The sequence below is a fragment of the Marmota flaviventris genome, chromosome 1 (genome assembly GCF_047511675.1).
Source record: "Marmota flaviventris isolate mMarFla1 chromosome 1, mMarFla1.hap1, whole genome shotgun sequence".
In the NCBI taxonomy this organism is placed as follows: domain Eukaryota; kingdom Metazoa; phylum Chordata; class Mammalia; order Rodentia; family Sciuridae; genus Marmota; species Marmota flaviventris.
In genome coordinates this window covers 34,255,142-34,277,267 of record NC_092498.1, presented here as the reverse complement: position 1 = coordinate 34,277,267, position 22,126 = coordinate 34,255,142, and the positions used below count along the sequence as shown (strand labels likewise).

Sequence of the window (22,126 nt, the reverse complement as noted above, 5' to 3'; positions counted from 1 at the left end):
CGGGTGTTGTGCTTGCTTGGCGTTTGTAAAATAAATCCACTCACAGACAGAGTGTCGGTTTTAGAAAAATACCTCCTTTAAGGCAAAGCCATCTCTGAATCCTGTGAGACTTAACCGTTTTTGGCTTGGAGCTCTGGGTCTGTACTAAGACGCCAGTTTGACCACAATGGGTTGATGCGGGCTACATTTTTAGGACTGTCAGGCCTGGAGCCAGGACCCCCTCCTTTTAGCTCCTTCCCACCCAAAGGCAGCGGCGAGTTTTGTGTGCAGCATGTAAGTCAAAGTAGTGGGTGTGTGCTCAGTAAATCCTAGTGAGGCACCTCTGGAAAACCAGCTGGCTGTGGTTAAAAGAGGAAGCCGCTTTCCCTCAGTGCAGGAGAAAGAACTGTATAATCACGTGCAGAGGTGGAAGCAACGTTGCGCTCCCTCCCTTTGATTTTAAACACTGCTCATGAGATGATTATCTCTTCATCTCTATGCCACCAGCTATGTAGAAATGTAGGGATTAAGAAAAGCAGAGACTTTTTTTTTTTTTTTTAAAGATATCTCTGCTCTCCAGCTGGTAGCGGTAGCCCACCATTTTCCCTTTATGCCCTTTGCAGATTTTTGAATTTATAAGGGGGTGCTTGTTGATACCGGCCATGAAAGGGTTAGGCTAGTTTGATGAGATTTACAGCAGGAAATGATTGGCTGCTGCTTAGAGGTTTCTAGCAATTCACAGTAGCCTTGCCTGGCATACAGTGTGCTTTTTACTGTATGAATCCCACTGGGCCTTACAAATTCAAGCCAGGGAGGTCATCCACCTGTGGGCAGATGTGCCAGTCCAGCACCATGCAGCCCTTGGAACATTTGTCCTACACGGAGGAGCAAAGGAGGAGCTTTCTTATATCATTTTAGAATACACTACATTTTTAGTTTCTGAAAAGTTTAATGAAAGTCTGGGATTTCATTTGTCTTTTAGATGAATAATTAGTGATAATGGTAGGTTACTCCCCCTCATTTTCAGAGTATTTTCACTCATTTTGATGCCAGGACATTTCTAAGTGTTGCATATTTTTATCTATGTAAATAAACTAGTGTTTCTCTTTTGGATATGTCTATCAAAATGAAGGTACTGTTGATCTCCATCTTTTCAGGGATAGAGTTGGAATCAACCATGGAATTTGCAAGAAATGCTTTCCATTCTTACAGATGCATATTTCTATGTAAAGCTATTTTCAGTTAAGTGACTTTGAAGGAGATTCCAAATAATCTAATTGTATTAGAATTGTGTTGCATTGACAGCAACTAAAATTCAGTGGGTTGCTTGCTGGGGTTGCTGATTATTTTCATTCTTCACTAATTTTAATTATCATGGCTTTGAAAAACAAGTCTTAATGAATGTATTTATTCGTTCAACAGGTATTTATTAAGCACTGACTATATGTCACCCTCATTTGACAACTCAGTGTGACATAAATTTACTATTTTATGTATGCAGGCAGAGAAGTGCAATACTCTGAAACGTTTTGGCCTCAGAAACACTATAGAAAATAGCTCAAAAGAACAGCAGCTGAACAACTGGCTGACCTGAAGTATGAATTTAGGAAAAATGACAAAAAGAGGAAGAAGTAACAATTATCTGTAATATGGTCCCCTAGTTATAGCCACAATAAATATTTTTAATATCTCTGGGTAGTAGGTAGTAGGGATACCAAAATGTTAGATGCATGTAAAAAAATGACTTTATATTGCAAAATCTTAAAAAATTATTTAAAAAATATTATCATGAAACATACCCGTCTACCCACCATGTTCTTTTCAGCTTATGTTTTCTTTTATGATGCATTATGAACATTTTTGCCAATATCAGATATTCCTTGACAATATAATTTTTAATGACATACTTTAAATTTTTTTTTTTTTTGCAGTTGTAGATGGACAGCATGTCTTTATTTTATTCGTTTATTTATTTTTTTAAATGTGGTGCTAAGGATCCAACCCAGTGCCTCACACATGCCAAGCAAGCGCTTTGCCACTGAGCTACAGCCCCAGCGCATAATGGTGTACTTTTTTAAAAGTTTTAGTGTTATATTTTAAACAGTCTTCTATTACTAGTGACTTAGGATATTTCCAGAGTTTTTGCTCTTTAAAGAGAAGTACTTTTTAACATTCTTGTAGCTTGATCCTGTATTTACTTGATTATTTTCTAACCTAACTTTTTCTAAACAGAGCTATAGGGTCATGGGTTAGGGAAATTTTAAATATTTGGATGTATATTATCACAGTTTCCCTCAGTTTATACCTAGTTTAATGGTAAGTTTGAGAAGGTCTGTTTTTACCAACTCTTGTCTTTCTGGGTATTGCCATTTAAAACAAAAATTACAAATAAAAAACTGATCGATTTGATTAAGGAAGAATGAGGTCTCATTGGTATTTTTAAGTATGCATTTCTTTGATCACTAATGAGACTTGAACATTTGAAAATAGGTTCACAACTTTATCTTGGTAATAATTGCTTTTTGTTCAAATTGAATTTAAAACATTAATAGCAAAAAAAAACCTTTTTATTAATCAAAACTCATGGAATCTAACTCTGCTTTCCTCTTTGACATTTTAGTTATATCATGGATTGAGAACCCAGTGAGTAATTCTTTAATATGTGCTTGTTTTTTTTCCTGTCCTTTTCCCCTGTCTGCCTGCTGCCTGTACCCCGGGCCTGGTGCATGCAAAGCAGAAAGCTTCAGGTGATTCAGCCCGGCCAGTCCTCCTCCAAGTTGCAGAGTCGGCCTACAGGTTTGGTCTGGGTTCTATTGCTGGAGGTTAGTCATGGATGAGTACAAAATTTTTGCTTTTATTATTCCTTTTTATCTTTTCTCTGATTTACCACCTTGAGCTATTACAGGTCAAATCCTGCCTAGTTGTTCCCCCAGCCAGTTATCTATCTGTATGAGGTAGAACCAGGGCAAAGGGAACTCTTTACCTTACCTTCATGTGAGCAATGTCTTATAAGTGATACTTTTGTCTTTACTTGTCTTCACACAACCTTTCTAAAAACAGGCTAGTAATGTAGTTAGGCTGTGGTGATATGCTTTTAATTTAAACTGTGCCAATCTTTTATCAGGAGATACTTGAGTGACAATCCATAGCACTTTATTAAGGGTATGGAAGGGCATAGTTTTAAAATCTGAACATGCAGAATTTGTTTATTTATTTTCAGCCTTTTGTTTGATTTTGTCCACCTAGTCTGTTCTTTTCTCTACCTGACCCTACTTCCCTCTAACATGATGTCGTTCTTTAATTTTAGCTGTTGGAGCCACTGCCGTGTATCCTATTGATCTTGTAAAAACTCGAATGCAGAACCAACGATCAACTGGCTCTTTTGTGGGAGAGCTCATGTATAAAAACAGCTTTGACTGTTTTAAGAAAGTACTACGCTACGAAGGCTTCTTTGGCCTGTATAGAGGTTAGTGCCATGCACTAAATTCTTGAAAGGTGAAATAATAGCCAAGGGTTTGGTTTCTCATCTCAGTTCCTGAAATGAATCAGAGAGACTATGCTAAAATGGAAATGCAGCAGATTCTCAATTATCCATGCTAATGGGAGTAGGCTCGAGGCATCTGGGGCATGGCTAATCAAAACAGCCCAGAATCTGAAAGCCATTTATATTGCTGTGTTGTATGTTATATTTCTTAAAATAATAAATTATTTTTATAAACATCTTCAGCAAGTTTTTAAAAGGCTCATTGTATTCTTAAAGTATTCCACTCACCAGCTAATAGGGAAAGTTATTCTCGGATCAGGACAAAGCCTGCTCAGGATTCATGTTCTGGAATATATCATAGTGTTCCTTATCCAGGGTTTCAGTTACTTGTAATTGACCATGATCTGAAAATATCAAGTAGAAAAGTCCAGAAGTAGACAATTTATGAGTTGTAAATTAAGCAGTAGTGTAAGTACAGTGATGACATATCACACTTTTCCTACACCAAAGTATGATTTTCGGGTCATGTATAGCTTTACACTAAATCACCTTCTTTCCCATAATCTCTGAGTCATTGGTCTTCTCACATCATCACAAGAAGAAGCTTTAGGTGGGTAGGGTACACTAAGATATCTTGAGAGACTACAGTCATGTAACTTTACAGTATATCGTACAATTGTTTTATTAGCTATTGTAGTTAATCTTTTGCTTTGCCTAATTTATCAGTTAAAACTTTATCATAGGTATGTGTATATAGGAGAGAAGAGCATACATAGGTTGGACTATCCAGGGTTTCAGTGTCCACTAGAAGTCTTGGAATGTGTCCACCATTGATGGTGGAAGATTGCGAAACTACATTAAAGTCTGTCAAGCAGATTACCAAGGGTTCAGTGCAGCACTCCTTTCCTGCCTCTTTCTGAGTGAAACTTGCTCCTTGCCTTCTCACTCTCTACCCAATGGAGTTGATTCACACACCATTGTAGCCTGGCTATCATGTCTCCAAGACCTGTTCCTCTAATCATGAAGCATGGTAACAGAAGCAAAGAATATTTCCTTATAAATGGAAAGAACCCACATACCCCCTGCTTCCCTGTTGGCCTTGGCCTAAGGAGACACACCTTGACTTCCCAACTTCATTTTTATGCTCATCTTCTGCAAATAGGAAAGAAGTGCCTTTCTATCAGCTAAAATGCAGAATTGCAAGGCAGTTCCCACCAACTGCTTTGCCATTTAGCCAACTGCAGTTCTCCCCTCCTTTCCCTCCCAGTGCTTGCTCTATAAGAAGATAGTATCTAGTGCTCTGCTGAGGCATATGATGAAACTGGCAGCCATATAAAACATGCCTCTAGGCCTCTTCTGCCATCTGCTGACTCTAGTCTCCAAAGTAAGCACCAAAGTTAAAAAACAAAAACCCTCTCACCTTAGAAACTAGGAGGTTTCCCACTACAGAGGAGTTCCATTTTGCAGGTCCTAATATATAGGTACATAACCCTCATCAAAGGCCTTTTGATCTTCTCTCTGCCCTCTACCCTTACCCCCTGCCTCTTTTTACAATTTGGAAGGTCTTTGACCCCAGGTGATTGATGATGACCCCTGTAGGGTCACTGCCTTCTTTTTGAAATACTTTTTCTCCCTGATCTCAACAACCTTGCAAATGAAGTGGCTCCTACATAGTACAAGGTTAATGTCCCAGTACTTGCTTTGCAGTGAGTTAGGCAGAAGTGACCACCTTAACTGTTCAGGTGGGTGATTTTTTGAAAGGACAACTTTGAACCTCTAGTCTGGACAATGTCAGAGCCTTGGCATTGCTTCACCAACTACTTCATGGGTTTTCTTTTATGTGTGCTAGATTGAATGTCAGTGTATCTTTAGAATTGTGAGAACCCTGTCCAGCACTACTGAGTGTCTTCAATTTGTTGTGTTGACTAGACTGTTTTTAATTTTTAGTCCCTCTCTCTTCTCTGTGACCACACCTGCCAGATCCTCATTCTTATTTATCCCTACATTTTTTAATGGGTGCATTATTGTTGTACATAATGGTGAGGTCTGTTGTTACATATTTGTACATGCATGTGATATAACAATATAATTTAGCCAATATCACTCTCGAGCACTCCCCCCCAGATTCTCATTCTTGATTATATCTAGATCTCTCTTCTGCGACCTGTCCTTTTCACCTGATAGTCAAAAGAGCTCAAAGCACACCTCAGTACCAATTGCTGAGCTAAGGTGGGCCTTAGAAAGTGGTTTATATCTCTTGCCTGCTCAGTTATTACATGTGGAAGATGGGAACAACTGCGGTTAGTTTCTCATAGGGAAAATGAGCTGGCATATTGGGTAGAGATAAGGCCCACTTGGAAAAGCTAAGAGACAGCTCTTCACCCTATTCCAGGATTATAAATAGACATTTATCTATCTGCTTGGGTGTCTGAACCTTCAGGGCAAGGGCCAAATCCATCTGTCGAGATGACAAATAGAGTGTGAATATTGGAAAATTAGCCCTGGGAGTCACCTATGTTCATTTTGTCCTGAGTTCTTTTCTTTTCCAGCAGACAAACATTTACTGTAAAACTCTTGTTTAGTTCCAATCTGTAATTTGGATCTTGAGAGCAAAGAGATGATAGACAGTTCAGGTTAAAAATAATAATAATGATTTACAATCTTGCCATGAAAATGACTTCTTTCTTTTCTTGCTTGATCAGGGACTAATTCCCTTTAGTTCCTTGCACATAATCATTAATTGTGTATAACTACATGTTTATAAATGCTTATCACCGGGGAAGAGAGAGATCAGATGAAAATGTAGATACTTAGGAGAAACTATTATTATTAAAAGAAATAATAGAAATAAAAAAGACCTGAGGTATTTCTGAGACTTACTTAGTATTGTAACCTTTATATAAACAGTCAAGATTTAAATATTTGCCTGTGATCCTTTGTACATTTCTCATTAAATGTAATTTTATTGTTTTAAAAATTTTATCATTCTAGAGGAAAATGGTTAAATTTGAAATTCGAGAATATAAATTGACTATACTAATGCTTTCACCTTGCAATATGTGAGAAGATGTCGGAGTGCATTTCTAATTTATAAACATGTTTCAAAATATTGAGCATTTTTTTCATATTTTAAAATTTTGCATAACATGTAATTTTTCTCCATCAAGACATATATAATTGCTCATATTTCCTGAATAGGATAATTTGAGAATGTTGCATAAGTGAGGTCTCTCCCCTATTTTAAAATTACCTTTGTGTATACTTTTTAAAAAGTTGGTGAATGACTCCGAATGAAGGTGCTTTTGCAGCATGTATTCTTATTACAAGGTTAATAACTATCTTTCTCTGTCATAGTCTTTTTTCTTATACCAAGAATACAGGAAGCTGTTTTTGTGTTTAAAAGTCTTCCCTGTGGAACTAGAATGAAGATTATTTTTAAATAATTCTTTTAGCTTCAGGATGCTCTGTTTTGCTTTTTCCTTTCTCATGCAGCTGCCAACATCTGCATAAAGTCTTGGAAGTTATCCTGCAGTAATCAGAGAGCACATTTGAATCCCTGCCCCTTCCTCCCAAGGAGATCAGAATGTAGCTCTAGGGACTGCTGGTGATAGCCTTTCTTTAATAGACTGCCTCAGGGTCAGAAGAAATTTTAACTTTGTGAGCTGGTAGTTCTTACTCTCCATGTCTCTGTGTAGGTTCCTGTTTCTTTGTCTCTAGGACACTCTTATTTTTTTGTGTAAGTTTTGGTTTCTGGAAAAGATCTCCTTAGAAGTTCTCTGATTCTGGCTCCACGAACTTGCTCTATAGTAAGGCAGACTGCTTTCTTGCTTTCTTTACACACAGACACACACACACACACACACACACACAGACACACACACACACTCACACACTGCTTTTCATAAGTTTTTTGTAATTTTTAAAAATGTGACCTCCAGGCTAAGTTCGTCTGTATGAAGGGAAATAACACCTGACATACTCTAGACCCAGTGAATCCTCCAGAGCCTTAATGAATTACCTGACAGCTCATTTGGTCTGAATGAACTGGATGACCAATGAGTCAGTCATTGGCCTCTACTATAGAGCAAGGCATATTTAAGAGAAACAATTGATTAAATGCTCCGAACTTTCCAGAAACAACTAATTTCTGCTTTTGAACTTTAGGGCACTCTCCTGTCTCAGGTGCTTCTGGTGCTGAGATGAGCAGCCTCAGAAATTAGAAAATGATTTGGGAGGACCTTTGGGAAAAAGATATATTCAAGAGAAATCGGGGTCCATCAGAAATACTTCTTAGAGGAAGGTTTATGTTTCCATTGGTGCAAGAAGCCCTAAAGAAAATTCTCCAGAAAGAGAAATTAGATCATTCGATGAATGAAACTTAATTTGGAGCAGTACTTAATCTTTTGAGGTAATTGGCCAAAAAAGGGGGGAAAAAATTAATGAGTCCACTGATCCAGGTTTGCGAAGTTTTAAATATGTCTTATTTCAGGTTGTCTGTGTAGCATGAAGCAGTCATCTTCCGTCCTGGAATGTTCTCAAGGTGACATCTAGAGGATGTTGTGGTGATATATCAGGAAGTCATTGATCTATGTATATTCTGAAAGGAAGTTTTGTCAGGCAGCTAATTTATGCCAGATTTCTTCTTGTGGTTGATGGTACCATAGAAGGGAGTATCCGAATTGTGTGGCACTTAGTGAGAGTCCTTCTCCTTGCAAAAATTTTTTGGGCAAAAATAGATTAAAAAATCCTAACACTAAAATAAAATGAAGTTTACATGACTCTGAATTACATTATTTAAGAACACGTGCATTAAGAAACAAACCACGACTAAGCTGCGAACTGTCCTGAGCCATGGGTCCACCCTTGTCCACCAAAACTTTTTTAATGAATATAAAATAGTTTAGTTTGAGTTTTATTTTCTTAGCCAATTGCTGTAAACTCTGTTAGGGTGTTAAACTAAAAAAAAAAAAAAAAAATTGATTATGGGAAATCAAACAAGAATCAAACAAGAAAGAGCAAAAGACTTGGACAATCCCTACGTTAGGTTACCATATCTCCAGGAATATACAGGGAGCCAACTGTAGTGAGCACATGACCTTATTATCTGAGACCAAGATGACAGAAACTAGAACTGAGGTGGGTGTGAAGAGTTGTTAGAGGCTTGTGAGGAAAGTGATGAGCTTAGAAAACTGGGAAAGGCAGCAGAAACATACCCTTCCAGATACCCTGGAAAAGGAAAAATTAATGAGTGAACTAATTTCAGGCCTTTGGAATGGTCATATATAACCAGCTACTGTTCTCACTGAGACTAAAACAAAGGAAGTAGATTAAACTTCATAGTTTAGATAGACAAAAAGATAAGCAGCATCCTGAAAGTTGTCAGGAACTGGAATGAAAAACGGAAGGAGACTTTGCGATCCTTCCTAATGGTCTTTACTTCCGGAAAACTCCTAAAGTCGAGGAGTCAGAGGAGCTGATTTTTTTCTAGGCTCTACTCGGGATCATTCATTTTTATGTTTTTTAGCAGTCTCCCAGAGGCATCCTGAGCCATAACTTAGTTAAACAGATGGTGTCTAAAATTTTGAGTAAAGCATTTAACCCAGATAAGCAGGCATTGAAATCTTCATTGCTTCCTTGGCCCCTGCCCTTTCCCCAGCTCCACTATCCAGCCACCTCGGGGCAGCAGCCCAGGAGCCTGTGGAAAGCTGGACTGTAATGAGGGCTTTGAAAGGGGATAGTGTGGTTGGGAAGGTGGAAGTGCCTCATGCCCGGGGCAATACTAGTCAGAAGCAGACAGACAGATGGGAGGAGCAGAGAGGAAAGAATGCTTGAACAAGTGAGGAGAGAAGGGCATGGAAATAGGAGCAGGAATAAGAGCTGTAAGGCAGGGCTCACGGGGCGCTGATAGCTCCAGAATGAAGGTTAATCTGATGTTGAAAGCAAGTGGGGGGAGCAGGTGTAGTGGCCTCAACAGTGAGGTCAGGAGGGTAAGAATTTAACATAGGAAGGGTCACCCCCAGGTTGAAATTAGATAACGGCCGTGTGCTGCTGTGGCTTTAGCTATGGGAACAGGGGTGTCTTGTGGAATAATTTCTCCTACCAAATTCCAACTGTTGCCTCTGCTCTGAATGCTTTCCACCCCATTTCATGTGCTCTGCATTACCTTTCTCAGGGCTGGCATGGTGCTTCTCAAAATCCTTTTTTTTTTTTTGGTCTGAACAACAGTAGCATTGCCTTGTTTTTGAGTTTCTTCCCTGTTACTAGCCCCGTGGTTCTGCATGTCTTATCCAGCTTGATCTTTTGGAACAGCAGCTGTGCACAGCTACAATGGTTCGTGGACTGTCAACCGGGCTTTTGAGCACTACTTTTCCAGAAAGCCTAATATTCATGATGTGGAGAAGGGGAGGTGTGATGTTAATGCCCGCCCTGGGGCCACCCTCCTTTAGTGGTATGAAAGGCCCAGTCAGTGCAGGGAGCTGGCAGCATGAGCTGGGAGCCCAGAGAAACATTTCAGAACTGTCTGTGCTGAAAGAAATGTCGTTCTGGGACAGAGAAGGAAGTTGGAACAACAAGTTCATTAGAGGGACAAAAATCCAAGCATTAGGGGGCCTAGAGCCCACTGTGAGGACTGGTGGATCTGGACATGATTCTGAGAGCTCCTATAGGCAGTGAGTAGGCCTATAAGAGCAAGCTGTTTATCCTACCTGGATTCCAGTTTCCTTGAAGGAAGAAAAGGGAGAATAAATGGTAGTAATGATGATAACGTTAAGATAAAAATAAGCCACAACAGAATTCATTTCTGCAGAACTTTCTGTATGCTTGGCACTGTTCTGAGGGATTTGTCTATATCAACCCATTTCATCTTCACAAGTACACCACGAAGATGATGTGATACCATAATGATTCCCATTCTGTGGGTGTGGAAGCAAAGGTAAAAAGGGATGAGATATCTTGACAACACTTACACAGCTAAATCATTTGAGAGTCAGAATTCAAACCCAGTGGCTGGGCTTCATACCCATGCATTTAACCATTTGGCTCCCCTGTCACCAAGTAGAAATTACATTGCAAAAAATTGCTTATCAGCAGAGGTTGAGAAATTTTTAAGTTCTCAAAGATTTTATTATTTTAACTTCAAAACAGTTGAAGATGTATTGTTACATCTCTATTACTTCATTATCTTTGCCTATAGAAAGGAGGGCCCTGGACTCTGACCAGATATGCCCTTGCTGCTTAGGGACAGCTCTTCTAAGTATAGGCATAATGTCATAGGAACAGCATTTACTCCTTACCTAATTCCGGATTGTGGATGTTATTCAGACTGAACTGCCTCTTGTAAACAAGGAATGGATCAAGGATATGCCTCAAGAAGATATGGAGAAAAAAGCATCACATTTTTTGACAATGTAAAATCGGTGACGAAGAGTATCTGGCTCTTTGTGTTCATTTTTTTCATGTATTTATCAAATTAAATCAGTGAATAGTAATTAGCATCCTTGTTTCAACAACGAGAAACCCAGAACTGAAAGAATTACTTGGCCAAGATCACTCATCACGAAAGAGGTACAAACCAAGGATTTTAACCCAGAGCCCTAACTGTTGATTTTGTTGCTGGGCCACTGGAAATAAATGACCTTAGTTGGGCCAGCATTATTAGTTTCTTTCAGAGTTTCTTCCAACTCTGAAATTCTAGAATTTCTAAAAAAGTTCTTAGGTAAATAGTATGATAGCCTTCTAATCTAGCACATTGCTTGCATGATTCTCCTTTTGGGAGACTAAAGGAAGCTTAAGTTGGAGGCTTCTAATGTAGGCTTAAATCCCACACCTCCACCTCAGCTCTTGTTGGGCTGCTCAAGGGACTGGAATCAGGAGGGACAGTATGATTTATATCTCTAACCCATGAAATTTGAAGACAAAATACCGTATTAATTCTGTACCCTGTAAATCTTTTCTCGCATTAACAGCCTTCTGGTAGAGTAGAGTTTGCCAAGGAAGCATTGCCATATGTGCTGATGGAGCTGAACTAAAAAGAGAAGATTAGAAAACTAACCACACTAATAAATTTCACTTGAGGCAGTTGGAAAATGGACTGCTGTTTTGACAAGTAAGAAGCAACACACACATCCAGGCTATGTTTTGAATAGTTAAAATGGATTTCCAGTACCCAACAGAAACATCTTATGTTAAAAACCTGATATTTTTGCTGAGTTACCCAGATGTTCAACATATATGCACTTGCCACTTAAATGTGACAGGGATGAAGCACCTTAGCTGGAGTGGTGGCTTCCAGCCTTACTGAGTCACATAGACCTCCTTCCTCTAAGGTCAGGGCCTAAGAAAGGTTCCTGGAATTCCCACCTCCTACAGATCATGACGCCTCCTGAAGAGCATTTACCCAAGGCTGGTGGTGTCAAGGCTCTCAGCTGCGAGGCTTCACATTTTAGCCCACAGCCACCTGTGTTTTCTTGTTTATCCTGGGTCATCACCACAAGAATGGTTCTTACCCACCAGCTCCCTGAGTGCTGATCTGGCCCAGGTCTTACAAGTTGATATGTACATTGGTTTCATTCTAAGTTGAAATTCTTCAGTTTAGTATAATGAAACTCATGGCCTCTGATGATATTTTTTTAATCTCCTAATTCTTCTTCCTGTCTCTGGTCTCCACCCTTGCTAAGTATCCTTCACCTCTGGAAATTTTTACTTTTTGACCCTTAGTGTTTACTTTAAAAGCCACCCCATGCATCAAGAGAATTAGGTTCGTTCTTCTTAGTGTGACCAAACATGAGATAAGTGCTACAGTATGCCAGGCAGTAGCCAGACTGCCTGGGTTGAATCCCGCTTTCCGTCTAACAACAGAGTAACCTTGGGTAGCAACTTTAAAATCAGCCTCAGTTTCTTCATAGGTTGATGGAGATTAAAAAAAAAAATAGTGTGCCCTGAGTAAGGTTGTCATGTGGCTTCAATGTGTTAGTTAATTCACGTAAAACACATAAAAGTAGCACCTAGTACCTAGTGCGTATTAAGTGCATAGATATCATTATTGTGTGTAAAAACATCTGGGATCTTGCCCTGACTCTGAATGGGCCATGATCTTGAACTTTGGGTGCCTTTGCACATAGGATTCCCTCAGCCCAACCAGGTTGCTCTTCCCTCTACTCACGTCTCTTGTCTAAGGAGAACCTGTTTCCCTTAAAGGCCCCAGGGCAAAGAGCTCCTCTTCTTTGGTGCATCCTCCTTCCTGCAGGCAGAATAACTGGGTCTCCTGGTATTTTGGTGACCCTGGGCTCTGGTGCTTATCAAACTATTTCCAAGTGTTTTGTCCCTTGCTGGTACATGGACACAACTAGGGTTCCCTTTCCTTTTAAACGAATACGTTTTTTTGAGGGGAAGACACCAATCTCACTGTCTTCATCCTATTTCATTCTAGAACCGGGCACACAGAAAAGTTAATTGGTAAATGTTTGCTCCATAAGTAAATATTTGTTACTCTCATTTTAATCATAAATACAGGGTTTTCTTTTTCTTTCTTTTTTTTTAACTGTTTACAATGCATCACTGAATTTATAGTGAGAAAGACAAATTTCAGTAGTTTACAAGGCTGGCTGAGATGATTACATATAACACTGTGGTCAGTTGACTCTGGGAACTTTTGTATTAGTCATTTGAAAAGACTGTCACAGAATAGTTATGGAGACAAGAGATCATCATTGAAATCACAGTGCTTTCAGACCATTCACAATTTGGGTCTACAGTTTAATAATAAGAAAAATACATTTAGCAAGTAAATGTTTAAACATTTTGGTTTTGACCTAAAAACAGAAAGTAAAATAGAGATTTTATTTTTGAATCTCAACATCTGAAATTTAAACAGCTTTTTGCCCACATTTTACTAATAGATATTAATGTATTTTCATTGGTTAGTAATTAAGCTTTTCTTCTCATGTTATGGGTAACTTCTTAAAGATTGATAAATGAGTGTTTTAGGAGGTGAGACTGCCTTCTTTGAATGAGAGTGCTTGCTTCACCCAGGTGGTTCCCTGTTCCCGCTTTCTCTCCTGTGCTGCTTTTGCTTATTTAGATTATAAAAAAGCACAGCCCCATTTAGGCTAGCTAGTGCACAGGGAGGCTTTCTGTTGAGTTCATGCAAGGCAGAAATCTCATGGAGTAACAGGAGTTAACCTAGAGCCTGGCCTAGCTGGGACTGGAGAGTGCTGGAGACAATCTCTGTGCCTTTGGGCTCTGTTTTCTCTTTGGTGTCCCCTTTGTTTTCACTCTACATTCTCTTCTTTCCACCAATCCATTTCCTTTGTTTATTCATGGTTTCTGCTTCCTTGTGACATTAGCACATGCAGAGCTTCAAGCTGGTCCTTTCCCCTGCTCCACCCGTGGCATCTTTTCAGTTTATACCTCTGTGCTAACCAGCACCATTGCCTTAAAGGACCCTCAACCTGCCTCTGAGTGGAAATGCACTTTGGTTGCCCTAGGGCTTAGGTTGCTGAACTGCCTGGCTGTATAACTTTTAGGTGTCTGCCCATTGTCTAATCAGCTGTAGCCTCAGGGAAACACAGACTCTGAAAATACAGCTACCTAGAGAAGGGGTTGCAAACGCAACTGCTTCTAGGATCCTGGCAGCTTATTAAGGGAACATTTGAGGCTGAAAAGAAATGCATGTTACACACATGACAGAGTTGAGTGGCATCTAAGGGTGTAAACTCTTGAGTAGAAGGGCTTAGGTTTGAAATCCCCATCTCACCACTTACCACCTGGATAACCTGGAACAAGTTACTTAATCTCTGTATGCCTTAGTTTCCTCTCTGCAGAGTGGTTATGAGGATTAAATAAACTTAATAAAGTACTTACAGTGGTGTCTGGCACATAACAACCACTATGTAGCTGTTTTAAAAATGTTTCATTAGCATCAGCATCTTCATTATTGTTGAATTTCACAATGAAATGGACTTTGACCCATTTTTCCTAAAACCCAAGCTGTCTTGGTCTATTTAGTTTCCCTTTTTGTGTAGCCATGAGCAAAAAGAAACACCTCTCTATTGTGTGGATATCAACAGAGCAATAAAAACAAAAAACTGGCACTTGTCCTCATTGAGGTGTCAGCATTCAGGCAGGGAAGGACTTTGGCCAATTGGATGTCTGGGTCCTTGTCTAAAGAACAGAGCCTCACCTACCTGGAGGAGATTGCTGTGATATCAGGAGGAGGCCCAGGACTGTCAGATCTGTCTGTCTTTGCAAGGAGCTTAAATTATGTTTGAAAACTTGTGTTCCTCAATCACATACAACTACAGATTGGATATATACAGCACACAGGCTAGTGACCTCTGACCTCAGACTGCTCCTCTAAGAAGATGTGTGGGCAGGGCTGGTCCCTCAGGAGAGCCTACAAGTGGACCTTTTAGTACAGTTGAATTAGAAAATTGTACTCTGTCCAAGGAGAGTATAGTGAAGCTCCTCTGAAGGACAGCAGTGTGGCACAGGGAATAACTGATTCTTCCCTCAGTCTGCTTAGTGTTTCTAAGAAAAGGTGTTCTTCTTTGACTTTTATTTGTTAGAACAAATGAAAGCCAGACACAGTTGCACACACCTGTAATCCCAGCGGCTCAGGAGGCTGAGGCAGGAAAATTGTAAGTTCAAAGCCAGCCTCAGCAACTTAGTGAGTTTTTCAGCAACTCAGTGAGACCCTGTACTCTAAATAAAATATTAAAAAGGGCTGGGGATGTGGCTCAGTGATTAAGTGCCCCTGGGTTCAATCCCTAGTACCCCCAAAAAGAATAGAACAAAAGAAAATGACATTTTTTAGTTCAGATATGTAGATCCACTACTGTTTAACTATCGTTCCTGAAAGAGGCCCTTTCCTGTTAAAGGCACACCTCCCTGTACTCTCCAACCTTGTTTTCCTCCCACTTGGCTAAAATGTGTCCATCCGATGGTCACCACGAACTCATCACTTTCCACAGGCTTCCTCATTTCTTCCTAGTTGTTCATGCTGAAGGCTTATTTCTTGTTGTACAGATCTAGTAATGAGCTCCTTTTTTTTTTTATTTCTTTGTTTTTTTAATCAAGAAATGTCTTAATATGTCCTTCAAGTTTGAGGGATAGTTTTGGTGGATATAGAATTCAGGGTTGGATTGAATTAACTTTGAATACTTTAAATTGATCATCCTCCTGCCTCCTGGCTTCTGGGGTTCCTGAAGAGAAATTAGCTATCAGTAAGGATTCCTGTATATGACAGATTGCTTCTTTCTTGCTACTTCCAAGAGTATCTTTTGTTTTCATTTTTCATAATTTCACTGTCTGGGCATACCTCAGTCTCCCATCCTGAGACACATACACACAGCATCAGTTATGTCCTCATCTTTTCCACACAGCAGTCAGAGTGCTCTTTCAAGTCCATGAATTAGCACATCATCTCTTGCTTAAAACTACTCACTCCTCATCTGAAAATGAATCAGGCTCAGAATCCTGGCCCATAGTGTGACTATGGCATTTGGTGCCCACCTGTGCCATTCTCCCTGTGCCTGCTCTACAGAGGCCCTGCTGATGTTCTCCCTCATTCTAGAGCATACCAGGCTTGGGTCTCCTCCGCTTTCTTTAACCCATCTGTTGGAATGTATCTTTCTTCAATTGTCACTTTCCCAAAAGTTTCTCCTTCCATGTGAGTCATGTAAGAACATAATCTGATTTGTTTTGTGCTTGTCATCAAATCACAGTTATTCAGTGAATGAATGAATGACTAAAGAATGTGCACATGTGCATTCATATACACACACACACACACATCATTAGGAAAGACTGTATATGTATACATATGTATGTATATTTTTACTAAAAGATATATGTATATATATTTATATACTCTTTACTAAAGATATATGTACATATACTTTTTTACTGAAGCTCTCTGATCCAAGAGGCAGGAGGGAAAGGAGGAGACTTCCCTGGAATAATGAGATTTCCTGTATCACTAATATTGTTGATTTACTCAATGTGCAAACGATCCAGAATGTGGAAGGGAATTTACTTGGGCCTGATGTGGCTGTTAGAAGTTAGTACTTGAACATTCCATTTCAAGTATTCTCATTAAAGGTAATAGCAGAAAATTGCAGCAAAGATTGCCCCAGTTTTTAAGTGGTGATCCCCTCTGCAGAGCTGTTGATTTGTTTAGTTAATGCTAATTTATTTAATATACTTCTTACTTATGTTGATTTTTAGGTCTGTTGCCACAGTTATTGGGAGTCGCCCCAGAGAAGGCCATAAAACTAACAGTAAGTCTTTTGAGTTGGTGCTCTTATTAAGGGAATCTGCACAGACTCAAGGATCTAGCCGGTATTCTTCTGTGAACCAGCAGGCTTGTGGTTCCTCTAAGGTGCTAACTAATTTGTAGATGGGGTACTCAGCACATACAGCTTTTCATTATACCCCACATAACACTGAACATCCAAAATGTAATGAATTTGAAGATTGTTGGTGGTTGCTGCCATCATTATTTCATCATTGCTGCAACAGCAGCATTTCCTTCAGTATTACCACAGTAGGCACTTAGTGTGTGTAATTTCTCATTGTTTTAATTGCAAGCAAAATTTGATTCACTGTTTACAGGTAAGGAAAGGTGCACAGGGATTAAGTAGCCTGCCTGCATCCATATCATTCATAAGCAGGAAAACTAGAATTCAAAATCAAATTTTCCAACTTCAAAGCACATACTCTTTCAGTTACACCTGCTATTTATAGACTGTGAGTTTAGGATTTGTTCTGTGAAGCCCCATATTGAGGGCTCTGTGTTCTAGTTGAAATTGATCCTTCATCACTGTTTGCCCAGTGACTGGGTCATGTTGACAGGTAGTTGACATTCAGTTTAAGTTTGTGGAATGAGTAGATATGGCATGTGAATCATTAAGGTCACAAAACCCCAGGAGTTTAAACTCTAGTTTTGAATTGGGCCATGCAGCCTTGGTCCTTAAAGTTCTTCTGATGCCTTATATGATATGACCTCAAGATAACTAATCTTCTCTGGGCTGTACTTGCCTAAAACATGATTGTTCCTTAAGATTGCTTGTTGTACATACCATTTTGAGAATATTATACTTAATTAATTAATACAATTAAGGTTCTTTGAGAATCCTTGAGGAATTTTTAGACACTGAATTTCTACTAAGCTAAAAAAAATCTGCACAGCCAAATTGGTCTCAGTGAAGAGTGCTATATTAGATTAAATCTTGTTAGAAGACTTGAAAGTGATTTTTAATCAAACCTTATAAAACAGTTCTTAAATTATAAGACATGCTTGTATTTTGTTTCTACTATCTGTATATCTTTCTCTTCATGCATTTATAACTGTAGGACATACTTGAATTTGGGTCTTATAAGCCAATATATCTTTAATTCTTCTCCCTGCAACATCAGGGATGCATATATATTTTTTAATCTTTTAAAAACTGCATATATACTGGGCATGTTAGTTCACACCTGTAATCCCAGGCCAGCCTCAGCAACTTTGTGAAGGCTTAAGCAACTCAGAAAGACCCTATCTAAAAATAAAAAAGGCTGGGGATACAACTTAGGTGCAAAGTGCCTTGGGTTCAATCCCCAGTATAAAAAAAGAAAGGGGAAAAAAAAAAAAAGAAAGAAAAAACTGCATGTATGCTATTAAGAGTACCTCTCTCAAATTATTTTAAGGTTGTTAATTTATCCAATGGACTGACAGAAAAAAAATAGCATGTTAACAGATGTATATTTATACGTGTTTAATGCCTTTCTTTATATTTTTCATCAGCTTCTATAAATATTTTTCTTCAAGGTGAATGATTTTGTGAGGGATAAATTTATGCACAAAGATGGTTCCGTCCCACTTGCAGCAGAAATTCTTGCTGGAGGCTGTGTAAGTACCTTTCACTACATTGGGAAGATTTGTTTCACACACTTATCACTGCCATGGTCAGAGTGGACTAAGGCTTCTGTTTAACCACAGATCCTGTACAAAGGCAGAGTCTCCTAGGGCAACTCTACCTGTCCTACACAGGCGACCATTCCTGCGGTGGAAGGGTAAATGTCTCTGGTCATACTGCCTGTTAAATCGTGCCTGTGCAGTGCATCATTGCTCTTGGTTAGTTCTGCAGTAGAAGTCATTCATGGCAGAAATGTCTGGCTGTTGAAATATCTTTGCTAACCTTTTCTAAAGTTAATTTGCAGTACATTCTTTCTTCAGGACTCCCTGTCCTAGGTCAGGCACTATGATTTGTAGCTTGAAGTCAGCAGCCATGGCTCTCTGCTTTGCTTTTCCTTACAAGGGGCAGCAACCCTTCAAGCTTCCAGTGCTTCTGGGGGAATGATGCTGGGGATTAACTGGCTGAGGGTGCTCTGCATTGTCAAAACTGTGGAATGATTGCTTCTAGATATGGATGAACAACCTGCATCCTTTTCTGAAGCTCTGCAAAACATTGTGTCTCGCTTTATCTCATATACTGGTTTGTTTGTGTGAATATAAATACTTTAAGTAAATTAAATTCTTATACAAAGACTGGTGCTATTTAAAGATAAGGTTGGTTAAATAAATAGGCTTTGATCACTCAAGCAATACAGTAGTGGTGGATTTTCTGCCTAACCTGTGTGTCTTTTAGGAAAGATGAGGTCACATTTTTCTTTTTCTTTTTAATTGTTTTTTTCTGGACTGGAAATTATTTTATGTCAGCATAAAATAATTTTCTTGAAACATCATTGAGTTCAGAAGTTGGCCAAACACCTGAGCATTAACATTTGTGTGTAATGGGTTCTCGTCTTAACATTGAGTAGCCCCTTCAGCATAATATGAAATCATGGCTCCTGGTGATTCTTAAAGAGATGGATGGAATTTGGCTTCTGTCTGACTCTCTGTTTGATCATTGACCTGTCAGAGATGGCCAGGTAGGCTCCCCCTTGTTCTGTAACTTTAGTAGCATTCAGGACGGGAAAAAAAGGGAGCCTTTAGTGTCCTCAATAAAAAGGGCACACAATAATAATCACAGAGAATGGCAGGAATTGCAGAAACTGCTCTTCCCCATAAGTACTCTTCATTTCAAAAACCTCTATGCATCCATTTGAGTAAATGGATTTTCTGATTTCTAAATAGGTGTTTTCCATAGGCTGTGTCTAGCCCAGGCCTTCAGGTCATCGCAAGGGATTCAAGATAGCAAGGCATTTATTTCAGTAAGTCAGGTCGAAGAGGTTTGTTTGTTTGCTTTTAAAATTAGATTTTTAAACCTGCTAAAAAGACACAATTATAGATCTCTATAAGAATACAAAATATAAAATGAATTCTGTGATGCTCCTCAAGATTTTGGCAGTCATCATGGCTTGCTCTGCCTGGAGGTGTATTTTCTTTTCAATGAAAGCATTTTGCCGACACATGCATCTGGGTGCCAAGGAGATTGGTTGTGGCACGTATTGTCAGTGTGCCATCTGTAGGTGGTCTTGTTTACACATGCGGTCGCCCATTTCAAATGCAGAGCACAGGCTGGCATCAGATGTGGTGTCTAGTTATTGTAGAGAAGTGTAGCCCTTTTTCAAACCTGATCTAAACACAGGCTTAAAATTGGAGCCACTTGGCTTTACAGCTACTTAAAATATCTGTGAAGTTTGCCACCCTGCATCTCAAAGGCAGGTAGACAGTAGTCCTCAATGTTTCATGTCTCCCCCAGTCCAGGAAAACAGTCCTGTGGGAAGCAAACAACTCCAGGCATCTTTCCATCTCTGAGTGGAAAGATGAGTGATTCCATCTTGTGTGCATGAGAGAGAGAGAGAGAGAGAGAGAGAGAAAGAGAGAGAGAGAGAGAGAGAGAGAGAGAGAGAGAGAGAGAGTGTGTGTGTGTGTGTGTGTGTGTGTGTGTGTTTGTTTGTTTTAAGTAGTAGCAGCAGCATCTCTCCCTGCAGTCTTTGGCAAAGTTTTCCCTTAAATGGAACCAGTGTGTACTTTAGAAAGACATTGTAAGTTGCATAGCCTGGTCAGTGCAACAGAGGGTTTTGTGAGGTTGTGTCACATGAGCAGTGCCCTGCCTTAGTCCAGCCAAGCATTACTAGGTGTTGACTTGTAAGTCCCTAGGGAGCTCACCTGGCTTCATTATTACTAAGAGTCAGTACACATGGCTGACTTTTGCACTTGCAACCAAAGCTGTTCATTTCTTTGAACAAGGCTTTTTCTGTTTTATAATCTGTTTTCTACAAAAACAGAAAATATGCAGGAAGATCTTTGTCTCATAACCTCATAACTTCATAGTGCTTAGCCAGATTTTTCCAAAAACTTATTTAGTTTTTGGAAAAGTGAAAGTGATAGCATGTTTGGAGGAAACCAATCATTGACACATAAAAGGAATAAAATCTATCCCATTCCTTAACTTGATATTTTTGATATAATAATATCTGTAACTTACGAGATAAAAAACATTCTTTGGTTTCATTGACACATCTGAAAGGGTGAATCTGACTTTATTTTAAAACTTATTTTTCATACTGAGATTAGTTTTAGTTTAGAACCTTATCAAAAATTTGACTTGGGGATGAGGTTGTGCCTCAGTGGTAGAGCACTCCCCTAGCACGCACGGGGCACTGGGTTCAATCCTCAACACCACATAAAAATAAAATAAGGTATTGTGTTCACCTACAACTAAAAATATACATATGTAAAATTTTTTTTACTTGAGTTCTCTGAGCATTTTTATAGATTAACACTTCACAGTAGTGACATATTCAGCACACTTCAAGACTAAACTAGGTGACTGAAACCAAAGTTTACAAATTCTTAAGTTTGAAAGAATTCTTTTCAGTTTACATTTTCTCTGTGAGTTGGATTTTCTACATTCTAAATTAAATCAATAGTTGTGGAAGCTCTGACAGCCCTGGACCCTCAGACTTCCCTGCACAAAATATATATACCCCTGTTTCTTCCATCCTTCCACTCTTGGGTTAGAAGCTCAGGGAGTCTGTTAGTGACAATGGAGGTTCTTAGTAAGTGGCAGAGGAGAGGCCTGTGACCACTACAGATTCCCAGTGACTTTGAAAACTGATATACTATCTCTGTGTATGTTGTTGTTATTGCTTTCTTACTATCTTAAAAAAAAAAAAAATCCTGTATAATTCCTGTGATCTGTAGGTTATAGTTCTTCAACTTCTATGTGTCTAGTGGAATAGAGGGTTCAAATCCTGACAGTCTGAGATCTTTAGCTTTTGATAATTTTATCTTCAAAAGGACCAGCTAAGCAAAAGTAGTACTATGACTGATTTTAAGGAAGTAATAGAAATATGGTGATTAATTTATCAAGCATGAAATAAATCTAATATTCACCAAGAAAAAAAATGTTAACAATGTGTAAACCTCTGTGTTTTAAAGTTCATTTAGTAAAACTTATTTATATGCCAATAGAAAATAGTAAGGTTCTACAATAATTTTTGGAAAAACAAGTGAACCTGCTTTTGAACTATGATCCTTTAGTAATGGGGCCACAGTATTTTCCTATTGTGATGCTCATGTGTGTATTCATGTAGAAATATACCTGCTGTTTATGGAAATTTACATTTATTTTGAGTGAGCAAAATCACTGAGAATATGATCATGTCACTGGTTCTGAAAGGGATTGTGAGACTGTTACCATTGGGAAAATTTGGAATGAAGAGCAGTTTTTT

General features: G+C 39.0%; 1 protein-coding gene across 2 annotated transcripts in view; it reads left to right on the top strand.

Annotated features, from left to right (window-relative positions):
- Nucleotides 1–22,126, top strand: part of Slc25a13 (solute carrier family 25 member 13) — a 180,968-nt gene that overhangs the window by 111,675 nt on the left and 47,167 nt on the right. For both annotated transcript variants that reach the window (XM_071612477.1, XM_071612486.1), the window contains 4 exons: nucleotides 2,717–2,801; nucleotides 3,287–3,445; nucleotides 16,688–16,740; nucleotides 18,273–18,353. In XM_071612477.1, the coding sequence (XP_071468578.1) occupies nucleotides 2,717–2,801; nucleotides 3,287–3,445; nucleotides 16,688–16,740; nucleotides 18,273–18,353 (378 nt within the window). The remainder of the gene's footprint in view (nucleotides 1–2,716; nucleotides 2,802–3,286; nucleotides 3,446–16,687; nucleotides 16,741–18,272; nucleotides 18,354–22,126) is intronic.